Source organism: Prionailurus bengalensis, chromosome B4, assembly GCF_016509475.1.
Source record: "Prionailurus bengalensis isolate Pbe53 chromosome B4, Fcat_Pben_1.1_paternal_pri, whole genome shotgun sequence".
In the NCBI taxonomy this organism is placed as follows: Eukaryota; Metazoa; Chordata; class Mammalia; order Carnivora; family Felidae; genus Prionailurus; species Prionailurus bengalensis.
The window spans coordinates 57,943,161-57,958,439 of record NC_057358.1 but is presented as its reverse complement, the minus strand read 5'-3'; the positions used below and the strand labels follow the sequence as shown (position 1 = coordinate 57,958,439).

At 39.6% G+C, this 15,279-nt stretch overlaps 1 protein-coding gene across 3 annotated transcripts in view; it reads left to right on the top strand.

Moving 5' to 3' along the window:
* BCAT1 (branched chain amino acid transaminase 1) overlaps nt 1–15,279 on the top strand; it is a 108,558-nt gene that overhangs the window by 71,940 nt on the left and 21,339 nt on the right. For all 3 annotated transcript variants that reach the window (XM_043564793.1, XM_043564792.1, XM_043564794.1), the window contains exons 6-8: nt 3,733–3,896; nt 9,197–9,339; nt 14,805–14,890. In XM_043564793.1, coding sequence (XP_043420728.1) covers nt 3,733–3,896; nt 9,197–9,339; nt 14,805–14,890 — 393 coding nt within the window. The remainder of the gene's footprint in view (nt 1–3,732; nt 3,897–9,196; nt 9,340–14,804; nt 14,891–15,279) is intronic.

Here is a 15,279-nt window from a genome sequence, read left to right as displayed (position 1 = left end):
ACCAGAATTTTTCAGGGTGCCTGGGTGGCTCAGTCAGTTAAGCATCCAACTTCAGCTCAGGTCATGATCTCACACTTCGTGGGTTTGAGCCCTGCAGGCTCTGTGCTGACAGCTCAGAGCCTGGAGCCTGCTTCAGATTCTATGTCTGCCTCTCCCTACCCCTATCCCACCCACGATCTATCTCTCAAAAATAAATGAATGTTAAAAAAACAACAACAACGATTTTTCTGAAGTTTCCACACTGCTACTGTGCTTCTCTGCCTTCCACGCCACAAGGACTAATAGTACCTTTCTCAGCTCTCAAAGCACTTCCTGCCATCGTTCACATAACCTCTGAAATCCTGTCTTTTTATGCACTAATTTTCTGACTGACTCAGAAGTGGTAATTTTCACTGGAACATGTCACTTTATTTTCCATCACACCCAAGTGTCTTGTTATTTTGTGCAAAATATACATGCATTGAATACCTTTATGTGTTTATCTGTGAGGTACAACATAAAGTAAGATGAGTATTTTTGGTATACATCAGAATGTCAACCTAAGTCAGTGTGGTCCCTTGAGAAGTTACATACTTTACCTCTATGAGATTTTATATTTTCCATTTCCCCTGGCCTTTTTTTTTTTTTAAGCCATCTTCAATTCCTTATATATTGAAATAATCCAGGAAACTAGCAAAAAGAATTTAAAAAACCCAACAATGTTCATAAGGAAATGAAACTTAATGAAACTGATTTACATTACTTATCAGATGTGGTCTTTCATAACTTCTCTTTATTTGTGTGGTTTTTGCTTTATTTGAATAGAAGACTGACCTTGTCATCATAGAAGTGTGTTTACTGCCATTTAATTAATATTATAAAAGAACTTACTCTTTTTTTTTTTTAATTTTTTTTTTTCAACGTTTATTTATTTTTGGGACAGAGAGAGACAGAGCATGAACGGGGGAGGGGCAGAGAGAGAGGGAGACACAGAATCAGAAACAGGCTCCAGGCTCTGAGCCATCAGCCCAGAGCCCGATGCGGGGCTCGAACTCACGGACCACGAGATCGTGACCTGGCTGAAGTCGGACGCTTAACCGACTGCGCCACCCAGGCGCCCCTAAAAGAACTTACTCTTAATTGCAGCAGTAGCACAGAATTTAAATTGCTTTCCAGGATAGAAGGGAGAATTCAGAGAAAACAAATAAAGGTTCCTGAGGGTAGAAGCAAACCCAGTCCCAAAGCTCCCTTCCTGATGCAGTTAACTTTTATTTATTTTCACTCTTGAAGCAGTGTGACCGTTTGCAGTAAAGTCGCAGAGTTCTTTTCATGAGAAGACGATCAATATAAGTAATCATTTAAGGATGAAGGTGACTAAGCTGTGCTCAACACTAGTACTTGAAGTACTTGTAAAAAACATGAATTGACTTTGCTTAAATTTCAGAAAATAAAATGTTAGTACACATAACCACATTTTCTCAACATTGGAAAATTCTAGTCTATAATTTACCTGCTTGCTAAGAATAAAAGTGTTCCTTAAAGGTTTATTGATTTTTTTTTTTCCAGAAATAGATTTAACGCATAGGATTATTCCATTTCCATCTGTGCTCTCTATACCACCACCTAGTGGAATAAATGCAAGTTTACCCATCATTTCAAGTCAGGGGAAGGAAATGAGGAAGATGAAAATTAACTCACACCAGTATTTTCATGATGATGAGTTATTGCTTTTAGTATAACGCAGGTTGCAAAAAATACATGAGTTTAGAGTGAAAAAAGCCTAGACATTTATGTGTTCTCTAATAAACTGCTTATCTGCCCACAAATAAGCCATTTTATTCAGAAATGTGGAAGATAGATAAATCACTGAAGATGTGTCCTGCAGATTGTATTTCTAAGTTCTGTTGGGGAGCTTCTCTTCATTACTCAGTACGAGGGTTCATAAAATTAAAAAAAATATATTAATCTTCACAGTTCCTCTGAGATGAAAATATCATTGCATTCACTTAACTGATAAGTAAATAAAAGTGTGGAGATAAGATAGTCAGTTTTTATCAAAGCTGAGAAGAAAGGCAGGTTTGTATTATTATTCTGAAGTTTTCTGTCCCAAACATTGAAATAAAAAAGGCAAATGAAGTTTCAAGGCTCTTTACTCTTTATTGGTAGGTGAGTCCTCTTCAGCCCCAACTAAGAACAAATCCAGACAGGTAAAACACCAAAACCTGTTGTTTCTTGCTGACTCTGGTCATCCAAGCCTTTCTTGGTCTCATGTTCACATGGAGTGCAAATGGAATCATGTTCCCGTTTTCTGAGGGTTGCATGCCTTTTAGATGGCATCAGTGTGCACATATAGAGACACATTTTTTTAATGTCTGTGAATATTTTACCTACCTGATTCTTTTAATTTTTTTTTTAACGTTTTATTTATTTCTGAGACAGAGAGAGACAGAGAATGAGCAGGGGAGGGGCAGAGAGAGAGGGACACACAGAATCCGAAGCAGGCTCCAGGCTCTGAGCTGTCAGCACAGAGCCCGATGTGGGGCTCGAACTCACAGACCACGAGATCATGACCTGAGCCAAAGTCAGATGCTCAACCAACTGAGCCACCCAGGCGCCCCTTTACCTACCTGATTTTTGATGACCTGGCCATAAGTAGTGAGTGAGGGGCCTTGGGCCAGTAGGTAATAGAAGGGAGATGTAATGAAATTCAGAAGAAAATACCCCCAAATCCACTTTTAGCTAGTTCATCAAAACAAAAGCCACAAAATCAGCTGGAATTGAGTCTCTTCTTATTCTGTCCATGACATACTCTTACCACCATCTAGTCAGACCAGACTCTAGTGAAGACTGAACACAAGTGTTTTATATCCCAAGACTGTAATAATCCTGGACTTGTTTTCTTATTTCCAGTGGTCTTGAATTGCATAGAATAGCCCAGTAGCCTTTTTTTTTTTTTGCCTTTATAATACATAGCCCTTAAGGCTTTCAGTCTTTCAGTTTTCCTCCTTAGTAAACAACTGACAGTAATTACTTATGAAAACTGTTTTATGCTGGAGATATTTATATGGTTTTGCATTGCTGGCTTATGATTTTCCAGTGTTTGTGGGAAAGACCATTTTCTATCTTTGTCATTCACGTTATAAATTCCTGAATCCTTCATTCTCTGGCTTTTAGGGGGATATTTATCTCCTCTGGAATCTTTGTCTCTAAGGAGGCTACACTCTTGCTGTCTGCTTCCTGTGACAGTTGTGGAAATGGCACACTCACCTGTGCCCGCCACCTGCTGGAGGCCCTGGCATGTCCTGAAGTAGCAGTAGTCAGTGAACATAGAAGGGGAAACTAAAAAAGCAAATATTACATTTCCTCTCCACAGACTAAAGTCACGTCTGGGTTCTTCCCTTTTTCATTTCCCAATCAGTGCAACATTGCGAGGTGTTATATAGCTAGTTGTCAAAAAGGTACCTCTCCTCTTAAAACCCTACTCACGCACAAAAAAAAAAAAAAAAAAAGTTGACAAATTGGCTTTTTTCCCGAAAATCCTGACTCAGAAGGCAAAGCAACATGAAACTTCAGCACTCCATTCTTTGTGTTTTCTTCTTAAAAGACCATCTGGCTTTGTGTAACTCAACTTTAGAAGGAACAGCGCCTGTGCCTAGACAGCCCCTCTGGGAGGTAGTTACAGATCTATTCTAGACTTTACGACTGTTGTCTACATTTAAATTAACAGTCATGTGTACTTTTATTTTATTTTAGCCTTCCCTTGGAGTCAAGAAGCCTACCAAAGCCCTGCTCTTTGTAATCTTGAGCCCAGTGGGACCTTATTTTTCAAGTGGAACCTTTAAGCCTGTGTCCCTGTGGGCCAATCCGAAGTATGTCAGAGCCTGGAAAGGTGGGACTGGGGACTGCAAAATGGGAGGGTAAGTAAATCTGTGTCTCTATCTAAAGGAAAGAGCCCTTCACTACCACTGAGTTATTTTCATCCCACATCAATCCAAGTACATATATTAATATTCAAGTTGAAATGCTCTTTTTTGCTTTGTGTTTACTCTCCAGTATTGAATTGCGCTAGTTTAAAGGATAAACCCGTGACCCTTTGTAAGGGAGAACCAAAGGCAAGAACTGGAAGAAGGGACTAGAGCAGGAACAGCATGCATGCTCTGAGTGAACTGTCCCCGGAGGCTGTGTCTCTGGATGCGGGCGGACAGGTGGCCTTAAAGAGCATCTGGTGCTGGGGCAGAGGCTCTCATTTGGCTCCAAGGAGTCCTGTCTGGGGAAGGTGCCCGCTTCACTCAAGTGCTGTCTTCATTGCCACAGATTGTAGCCCTACCTGCTGCCAGCTGGCCGAGGGACAGCCCTGCTTTGGCTCTGTCAGGCCAGTCTCATTGGCCATATGTAGCTGGCTGGAAATAAAAGAGCATTTAAAAAGTGTTAGACAATTTCAGGGGTGGACTTGGCCGTGACATGAGAATGCCCCTCTGGGTGAACAAGAATAGCCAGATTAACCAGTGTGGGCTCTTCCTTTGTGTGCGTCAAGTGCTGATGTGTATCACAGACACAGGCAGCAGCAGTCCTGGGAGGCGCCTCGGTGGCAACTTCTGGGCTGTGGGAAAACATGTAGATTCTGGCAGCCCTGGGAGCGTTCAGTGACACGCTGCTGGGATGTGAGAGAGGTGTTGACAGCTGGCTTTGAACCCTCTATAGTCTTTCTGTATTTTTATTTTTAAGAGAGAGCATGAGCGGGGGCGGAGCACAGGGAGAGAGAGAATCCTAAGCAAGCTCCACACCCAGGCAGAGCCCGACTCAGGGCTTGATCCCATGAACCTGGGGTCATAAACTGAGCGAAAATCAAGTTGGATGCTTAACTGACTGAGCCACCCAGGTGCCCGTTTTTTTCTTTCCTACAAAAAAAAAAAAAATTCTCTCTCTCTCTCTCTCTCTCTCTCTCTCTCTCTCTCTCTCTCTCTCTCTCTCTCTCCCTCTCCCTCTCTCTCTGTCAAAAATAAATAAATATTATAAAAATAATAATAAAAGAGAAATGGCAAGTGGGAGGCAGTAACTTACATCCGTCTGTTGTTTCCAAGAGGTTCTAAAGCTCCTATGCTCTCCACCTGGAGAAGTGCAAGGAAAACACAGGATTTTGCACTTAGTATTAACCTATTTGGTTGGCAGAGACATTTGGCAGCAGCCTTAGATTTATATGTTATTGCTTCTTCTCTAAGCCAATTAATTCAATAATTACCTTCCAAGATTTTTAGGACCTCTATAGTTAACTGGAATTTATTAAATAGCTGTGGCTTCTCCTAAGCTGAAGAACTTTCTGCTTCCTAAGTGAATCTGAGGAAAAGAGAGAAGGATTTTTTAACTTCTAAGATTACTCCACCTGTTTTGAAGCCACCAGCGATAGTAATATTATTTTATATCTAAATATACATAAGTGAGGGAAGTAATACAATGGCACACAGCTGCGGGAGAGTTGTAGCACAGTGCTCACCTGTGGTTAGTGTGGAAGTCAGCTGTACCAACTACTACTCTCTGGGTCCCCCGACTAGAGATTCTGGTTTGTTTGTTCTGCTCTGTAGCCTCGCATCAGAATATATTAATGTGTAGCCAAAGTTGAGAAGCACTGAGCTAGAAGAAGGTCCTCCATCGTAGGAATGTCTTATCCCCAATTTCTTAGTTTCTTAATCTGGAAAGAATGGGGCCTGCTGCCTTCTTTCTACTCTATCTTAATTTTTCCTCTTTCTTTTTTGTTGTCTTGTACTCTCATTTGGCACTTAACTACAAGCTTTGAAGTCAGATAGACCTGGCTTAACCTAACTGCCTTGGGATGTTACTTAACTGCTTTAAGCTTCACTTTCCTCATTTATAAAGTTAGGCCAGTGATACCCACTTTACCTGTGAGAATTACTTGGGATAATATAAAGTGCCTACTACCATGTGGTCAACCTATTGAAAGCTCCCAATTAATGTGTTATAACCTAGCAGTTAACAACGTGGGCTTGGTAGTCAGAGATATGGGAGTCATACACGCTTGTAATCTGTGTGATCTTACATAATTAAGTACCCTTTTCCTCTAAGTCCTCAAAAGTATAATAAAGTCTGGTGTTGTTGTAAGATGATTCAGTGAAATAATGGGCTTAAGTACCCAGTTCCCTGCCTGGCAGGTACTAAGCATCCTGTCAATAGACAATAGTTGATATTCTGAAGTTTGCTTTCTTGTTTCATCTCCTGGACCCTGTCTTTTTTTTTTTTTTTTTTTTAACGTTTATTTATTTTTGAGACAGAGACAGAGCATGAATGGAGGAGGGTCAGAGAGAGGGAGACACAGAATCTGAAACAGGCTCCAGGCTCTGAGCTGTCAGCACAGAGCCTGACGCGGGGCTCGAACTCACGGACTGCGAGATCATGACCTGAGCTGAAGTTGGCCGCTTAACCGACTGAGCCACCCAGGCGCCCCTCCTGGACCCTGTCTTAAGAGCAATTTGTTGGATTTCACACAAGAGAATTTACTCTTTTGGAGAGATACATTTAATATCTCTTCTCCTAGATATTTATTCCACTTATAATTAAAAATTTTCTGTGTAGACAGTTTTCCAACTTTTTCATTTTTCTCTTTTTCCAAAGACATGTGTTTCTTTTCTGAATATTGGCAGCACATGAGAGGGAACCCAAATATATTATCAAAGTATTCATGACCCGTGGATATTAATAATACAGTTTACACCTGAGGGAGAATTTTGAGGAAAAACTCATGTGGGGAAAAACACTACCTATATAATATAGTAATCAATCAATCAGTCAATCAAATAAGCACCAAACAAGTAAAACCCCCTTTTTCTTTCAGTATACTGAAACACTTGAGGTTTTTAAATTCTCTTTCTTGCCCAAGTAGCTTCATGATGCCAAAGAATCATGGTTTTATTAGTTCAACCAACACCCTCAAAAGTGTGTGTGTGTGTATGTGTGTGGGTGTGTTTAGAAGGTTCTTGGAAAGGCTAGTTATTCATGCTGTGAAAATTCTGTTAATGTTAATAAAGAGCATTTAATGAGAGAAATCAATTATTTTTAGATTTGGAAAATCTCACTGGTTGTGTCTATGAACTAGAGAGAAGTCAATTAAAATAGAAGTCATTTTAAAAAAAAAAAACTTAATTTCATTAGGATATAAGAGGCTCACATAAACTGTTTCTTAGCTTTTATTGTTACTGTTTCATTTTGTTCTGCATAACTCTATGCAGTATACAAAGAAAGTATTTGCACTTGCCAGAAGAATTTGTTAAGGCAAAAATTTCAACTGACTTGCTTAAGTTCACACATAGCCAAATAGAAGTACAAGAGCTGTATATAGGCCTCCTGGCCCCAAACCTGTACTCTTTCTATTGGACTCCCCTCTGAAGCCTTGTTTGTTGTTATTAAAAAGTATTCATAATTTTAACTCCACTTATTGCTTATTTACCACTAGTTCTGAATATGGGTGGCCTAAATTTTATGCTCATTAAATAAAATCCTCCTATGTATAAGTGTGGTATCATCTCCAGGTGCACCAATAAATTTACATTTTATTATCTGCATTTTGAAGGTCTTTTAATGAATCTTGTATTACTTTGATGTGAGTAAACCTCATGACTCAGGTTGCTATACCTATATAGCATAATGCCCATTTTTCATCGTTTTTCTAGGATGTTTTAGTTGTTAGTCAATACTCTTTGAGTTGCAAGTGAGAAAACCAACTCAAGGTGTGCCTGGCTGGCTCAGTCCAGTGCCTGCATTAATAGGAATGAGTGAATAAGAAGGGCTTATGTGAGCAGCCTGGTTACATGTCCATCCATTAATTCAGTTGTGTAGGGCGAGGTATTGTGACTGTCACCCCAAGCAGAATGACTTGGCTCCAAAGGAAGGGCCAAAGAGAATATTAATGGGAAGGCAAGCTGTGTAGTTGAAAATGGCAGATAGCCGCCATGGATATGGTTCTTGTGTTTAAATTATACTTCTTTTTTTTTAATGTTTATTTATTTTTGAGAGAGAGAGAGAGAGACAGAGCATGAGTGGGGGAGGGGCAGAGAGAGAGGGAGACACAGAATCTGAAGCAGGCTCCAGGCTCCCAGCTGTCGGCACAGAGCCTGGTGCGGGGCTCAAACTCACAAACCGTGAGATCATGACCTGAGCCAAAGTCAGACACCTAACCGACTGAGCCACCCAGGCGCCCCTAACTTATATTTCTAATTAGACATTTTGGTCTTGACCAGATATAAAAGAGATAATTTAAAAGGCCTAGGTGGGTATTTTGTGGAAGATGACATTCATGCTTTGTAGTAGTTATTGTTGTATGTTTGGTTGTTTCTGCTTGTTTGTATGGGAGCAGCATAATCGAAAGATGGGTTTAGGGTTTATTTCCAAGCCCTGCTTGTCATATGGTAGTGCTTTCCCAACTTGTTTGCTAATGTCCTGTGAAAGCCCAGGAAAGTGAATTAAACAACCAGGGGCTTAGGGAGGCAAGCAAACATCACATTTATTTGAGGACTGTTATGTTTTATTGAAAACATTCATCCATATTTTGTAATATACTCCATAATTTTCTCATTTAAGTTTAATAAAATATAATACATTTAAAATACTAAACTAAACTGCTATCCTAGGAAGATGTACTGTCTTCCTTTGATTTTGAATAAATAGTGCAGGGTGAGAAAAATGGGCTTTGGAATACTTTTGGCTAAAATCAGGGTTTTTAACATTTTGTCCCACCCTTTGGAGAATTTAGGCATTGGGCATTAGCTATTCCTTGGGTACATTGAAAGGTCTCAACTAAGAGCACAGCTTGGTGCTCTACTACTTAATGTTATTTGATACAAGTTTGGCTAACTCATAGTACTGGTATGAGATTTAAATGAAATAATTCATGGACAATTGCTTGGAATGTGAAAAATACTTTTAACTGTTATCATTAACTTAGCTATTTACCTCTTTTCATTATCTCTACTTTTGAAGTTTGTATTTTGCTGTGTTCTTTCTCAAATGAGTGCAATTAGATCATTTAGCTTCTCTAATGAGTTCCCTTTAACGTTAGGCAGTTAACTAGAGAATATATGTGCATACATATGTGTGTGTGTGTGCACGCGCACATAAAGGAGATGTGCATTGATCACATGCACATGCAGATTGGTACCAAAGATGAGGGAGTGGTATATTCATAATCAATATATTTTCTCTTTCTTAAAAGGAATTATGGCTCATCCCTTTTTGCCCAATGTGAAGCAGTGGAAAATAGCTGTCAGCAGGTTCTGTGGCTGTATGGAGAGGATAATCAGATAACTGAAGTTGGAACCATGAATCTTTTTCTTTACTGGATAAATGAAGATGGAGGTAATTCACTCAGATTTCAGCTCTTTGTTCTTTGTCAGTCATTTTTTTTTTTTTTAATGTTTATTTACTTTTGAGACAGAGAGAGACAGAGCATGAACGGGGGAGGGTCAGAGAGAGGGAGACACAGAATCTGAAACAGGCTCCAGGCTCTGAGCTGTCAGCACAGAGCCCGACGCGGGGCTCGAACTCACAGACTGTGAGATCATGACCTGAGCCGAAGTTGGACGCTTAACTGACTGAGCCACCCAGGCGCCCCTTTGTCAGTCATTTTCAATAGGGCTGGAAGGAAAAGAACGAGGACCTTGGAACAAGGAATAAGTAGCACAAGTCCAAAGGCTAAGGACCACTGTGCTTTGTTGTTCAAGTAGAAATGAGTTTAAATTTACAGAATTTATAAAGGTTTTGGTTTCGGTTTTTGGCTCTAGATGTGCTTATCATTGAGATACCAACTTAAGGAATTTAAATCCCCATGATTTGAAGATTCGTAGCCTTATCCCCTCTGCCATCTTCTTAACAGCTTTTCTATCTGAAATCCCCTGCATTTGGAGATAGGTCTCAGATCAGTTCACCATATACTATATGTATAAAATGTAATAACAAGCATCGTCTACTGATTCTACTGATATGAGATTTAGTGTATTCTCTTGCTAGAAGTCTTTTAACAACTGATGCCCTTTCTACATATTTTGATAATATATCAGGAGCCTTCCAGGTTTACTCTGGAGCTCAATTTGATTAAAACACACTATTTTTATGGACAAATTCGTCCCTTTTAGGATTGTACTTAGATTCTGGTTCATTCAAGACTGTTAATAGGTATCTACTATAAAAACCAGTTATTTCTATATTACCTAAAATATCCTAAATGCTCATTATCTTTCTTTTCTATTTTTTTTTAATTAGTTGGCAGAAACCATAGAGGTTTAGTGAAGCATTGGCAATGTCGATGGTATTGGATTAAATGTCCAATCATGGGAAAAAATACAGATAAAGGCATTTATTTCCATTAGAATTTTATTTTTTTTTAATTTTTTTTCAATGTTTATTTATTTTGGGGACAGAGAGAGACAGAGCATGAACGGGGGAGGGGCAGAGAGAGAGGGAGACACAGAATCGGAAACAGGCTCCAGGCTCTGAGCCATCAGCCCAGAGCCTGACGCGGGGCTCGAACTCACAGACTGCGAGATCGTGACCTGGCTGAAGTCGGACGCTTAACCGACTGCGCCACCCAGGCGCCCCTATTTCCATTAGAATTTTAATAGTCACAAAAAATTTTAACTATCTTTTTAGGCTTGTTTATGTTCTTATGCTGTTCATTTCACAGTACTGAGTATAGAGACTAGAAAAAGTTCCCAAACACTTATAAAGTCTGAGTGTGCATTTCAATTAAAATTTTAAGTAAAATTTTTATTTTGAGGAAGCTACAGTAACTTCTCTTGCTCTTTTGTTTTTTGGCTACTAATGTTGGAAAATGGTGATTCACATGTGGCTGACTTCAGAGCTATGCACTAATTTGTGCATTAGTTGTAGAAACTAGTAAGATGAGCCTTCTATTCCAGTCAGAGGTAGAATAAATAGAAGGTATGGTGAGTACACCTTGTCCTGGGCTTGACCATTGGTAATCTTTGGCATCTGAAAAGCCAGATACAGGTCATGCTGATTCTTCCATTCCTGTTGTTTATACTTGGCACTATTTAAAAATAAAATTTATACTGGAATATTCGTGACTTCCAAATCTGAGTCATTGCCTATGACCTACCTCAAAAGCTATGCTTGAAAGATGACAGTCAATGTTGCACTCTGTATTTAGGAGATAATAGGTTGATTCAACTCATTCTTTGCACTGCCTGCCCACTCCAACGCCCTTGCCCCCCCACCCCCAAAAGAAAACCACACAACCCTAAACAAAAACAGTTACATCATACAGAAGTGGTACCATCATTATTTATGGATGGGAGATGTCAAGATTTAAGTACAGTTTGAATCAGAGCTCCATGATTTAACCCAGAACACAAGAAACTTTTCCTGGTGAAAAATTACTTCTTATCCAAACAATAATCATGAGCCATTTCCGCCATGGCTTTTAAAGGTCAGAACGGAAATGAGTGAATTTGTCTTCTGACTCTTACAAAATATACAAGACCTTAAGAGTTGCTATTCACATTATGGTTGCCTGAGATAGCTTTAGTCCATCTTGAGGGTGTTCACCTAACATATCAAATAAAATTTGAAGTAAGGGGACAAGAGATGGAATAAATGTTTGGACAGTACCATGAGAGAAGTCAGTAGAATGTAAGGAATAACCTTTAGGCTAAAAACAAAAGAAGACGTTGAAAGAACTCTACTCTAACTTCACCATGTGGCTTTAGGAAAATACAAAGAATAATGAGTTGAAAATCAACAAAATACTGATTTTCACAAACTTTGCCTATTGGAGGTATGAGTAGAACTCTTTTAGTAAAAACCTACCTTCTTTCTATGAGCCCCCACACTCACTGCCCCTTTGGGACATGATGGCTGCTGCAGAAAGGTATATAAAATAGATAATCTGTGTTCACAGCACAGTGCTGTGCACAATAACTATCTGTGGCAGTTGGCCTATAACCCATGTGGTTTTGGCTCTAGTAACAGCAACCCTGGTGTTAAGATCACACAGCAGCGATTCTCTGTTTTACTGTGTTGGTGAGTAATTTAACATACACATTTGCTATTCACTGTTGGGACAAACAGTTTTATCTCGCACTGGACTTTGGAGCTGTCCTGAGAATAAGACCCAGTTGTGTGGTTGAGTTTAGAGTTAGTCTGGGAGAACGATCATGACAGTGAATGTTGATGTCGCTCAGTCTGCTCAGGCCCCATGAGCCTTCTCAGACATCAGGCATTTACAGACTTTGGAACATTCTTCCCTGGGATGTGGGCATGGCTTGCTCTGTCATTGCTTTCAAGTCTTTGCCCACTTACCCCATACTCAGTTAAGGCTTTCCTCGAGCATGGAGCATCGTAATCAATTGCAAACTCCCTCCCCCCTGACCCCTAGCATTCCTCATTATCTGCCCTCTTTTTTTTTCCTTTTTTTCTCCATAGTCTAACATACTATTTAACATAATAATTGTTGTCTACCTGTTAGAAAGTAAACAGGAATTATATCAGTTTTGTTCACTGCTTTATTCATAGTGCATAGATAAGCCAACTGCACACAGTGCCTACCTCGATAATGTATATTTGTTGAGTAGATAATAATTGTGTGTGCTTGGGCACTCATACAAACCCACATTCCCAGTTTTTATTAGAAATTGACTTTGGGATGTCACAGATGACTCCTGCCGTTATTGCTTCTAAATTCTTCAACTCCTAAAAATGATTTCTTTGTCAAAAACAAGTTGTGTTTGTAGGCTCTGTTTTCCTCATGTTGGGCAATCTGGAGCTAGTTCTGGCTCTTGTAAGCATGTTTGTGGTTGCAGAGGAAAATGAATATTTCTCACCCAAATGTTGTCATGTCATCATCTCTGTCTGGCAACCCGAGAAACAGATGTTCTGTGTCTTGACCTTAGGCTAGTGGTTACAGTTTTGGGTGTTAAGTACATTTCACAGAACTACACTTGCACATGCGAGGCCGCTGTTTTTATTTAACTTGTTGTAGCCTTAGAGCTCAGGAAGCTTTAGGGAAGGTCCAGTTTGGAGGCACTGGAAGTATGTTTGTCTATATGTGTGGGGTATATGTGTGCACATACACACACACACACACACATAGAAATCCCTACACTTATGTATCCAGCCAGCTAGCTATTGCAAAGCACAGGTTTATTTTGAGATCAACACTTCTAAACATGACAAAGAGTAGCCCTAAGAACATTGCCAAGAACAAATTTTCTTCTTTCCAGAAAGCGGTTTTCAGCAGATGATTTTTAGAAACAAACTTGAAAAAAATCATACTGCTGTCTCCTAGCAAAGAGGATTATTCAATTATTTATTTTTTTTATTCAGAAACACTTATTACATACCACCCTACGCCAGGCACAATGCCAAGTTTTAGGGACACCGGAATGCATATAGAGTTTTGGTCTTCCAGCCAGCTTGCTTTCTGGGGATGTCTGATGTAACCACAGTGGAGCAGGTGAACCCAGACCACAGTATATGAAAAGAAAGGACAGTGGTCTCAGTGTTGGGCCACTTAAGTTGTGATCCTGACTGTCCCCCAGTGTTACCAATCTTGCAAGTCATTTATGTTTACAGAGCCTCTGTTTTTTTGGTTTTTGTTTTTCTGTAAAATAAGGATTGTATGAGGTGACTTCTGAAGTCCTTCTTCAGAAGGTTCGAGCCCCACGTTGGGTGTAGAGATTAAAAATAAAATCTTTAAAGAAAATAAAAATAAAAAATAAAATGGTTGGGGGGAACTTAAAGATACCAGTGTGATTTCTATAGTTTTTGCTACCTGGTGATCCTCTGAAGCATACCTGGAATATTTCTCTGCAAACACATAAGTAACACATCTGCTACAAGGTTCAACATCTTTATAAAGTGATTTAAGGTTTAAGTTTCTTACTAGATTTAGATTCTTGGGTGCCAGACGTGGGGAGGAGAAGAGAATGTTGAGTACCAGAGATTTTTTGTAAGGAGAGCTTGTGTGGTTGTCGGATCGCACAGACCATTATAGACAGATCACCATGCCAGCCCTCGTGTCGGTTAGGAATGCATGTGATCACTCTCAAAGATGAGCAGTGTCTCACCTTGGCTCTCTGTGAATCACCCATGGAGTTTTGTTTTGGGTTTTGGATTTCTTTTTCTCTTCTTTTTTCTTTATTAGCCACATACATACTCGAGCCCATCCTGAGTCCATTAACATTTGGATCTCAAAGGGTGAAGTCAACATCTCCATATTTGATGTGGATATGCCTCCAGGTTTGAAAATCACTATAAATAGACTTGTCTATGAAGGGCAGTCTGGAAGCAGTGACCAACCTAAATAAGCATACACACTTCTTGAGGATGGGTTTTCCTCCACAGTGTTCTTACATGCTTTGGTAATGACCAGTGTTCCTAAGATCTATCTACATGATTCTAATTAGTAGCCAGTGTTAATCCTCTAAGGTAAATTTAGCTTCAGAACTTTCCTCTTAGTATTTGTTAGTAGAACATCATCTCAGTTTTTCCTAGTTAAGGATAAATTGAAGATGATTAGATGAGTGACCTGCTTTCTTCTCCTTCTCCTTCTTCCTCTTCTTCTTTGTCTCCTTCTTCCTCTCCTCTTCCTCCTCTTCTTCTTCTTCCTCTTCCTCTTCTTCTTATTTTTTTAATGAAGATCTACCTGAAGTGTGAATCAATTTGGGAAGGTAGACAAGGCAGAACAGTAACACATCTTCATGTTTATTACTAGCAAAGTTGCCAGAAACAGTTTTTAAAAAATGGTTGTTGATATAAGGCTAATGTAGTTAAAGTTTGAAAATATTCCAATTTCTACTTGACAGAAGAAGAACTGGCAACTCCTCCGCTAGATGGCATCATTCTTCCAGGAGTGACGAGGCAGAGCATTCTGGACCTGGCACGCAAGTGGGTGGGTGCCTTTCACGTGAACCACTTTAGAAGCATGAAACAAAAAGTCATCAAAATGAGCCCGGCTTAGTTCCATCCAGTGTTATCTAATCTTTAAATCTTAACTTGAGTGGAAAGAACTCTTCTAGAAGGACTGTCTCAGTAAGGCCAATATAGAAGTATTGTTTATAGGAAGGGCAGAGAGAAAACAGTTTGGCAAGTTATCCTAGTGAAGCAGTATCCTGGTGCTAATCACAAGCTCTGTAGCAGGTGTCTCCTACCAACTCACCTGGTTTATACTTCATGTGCTTCCATTTCACCAGGCCTGAACTTTTCCAATCTAAGTGTGTTGTTTCCCATTCCAATAATTTGTAGTTCTTCCCTTCCTCTATTTATTCCAGTGTAACCATG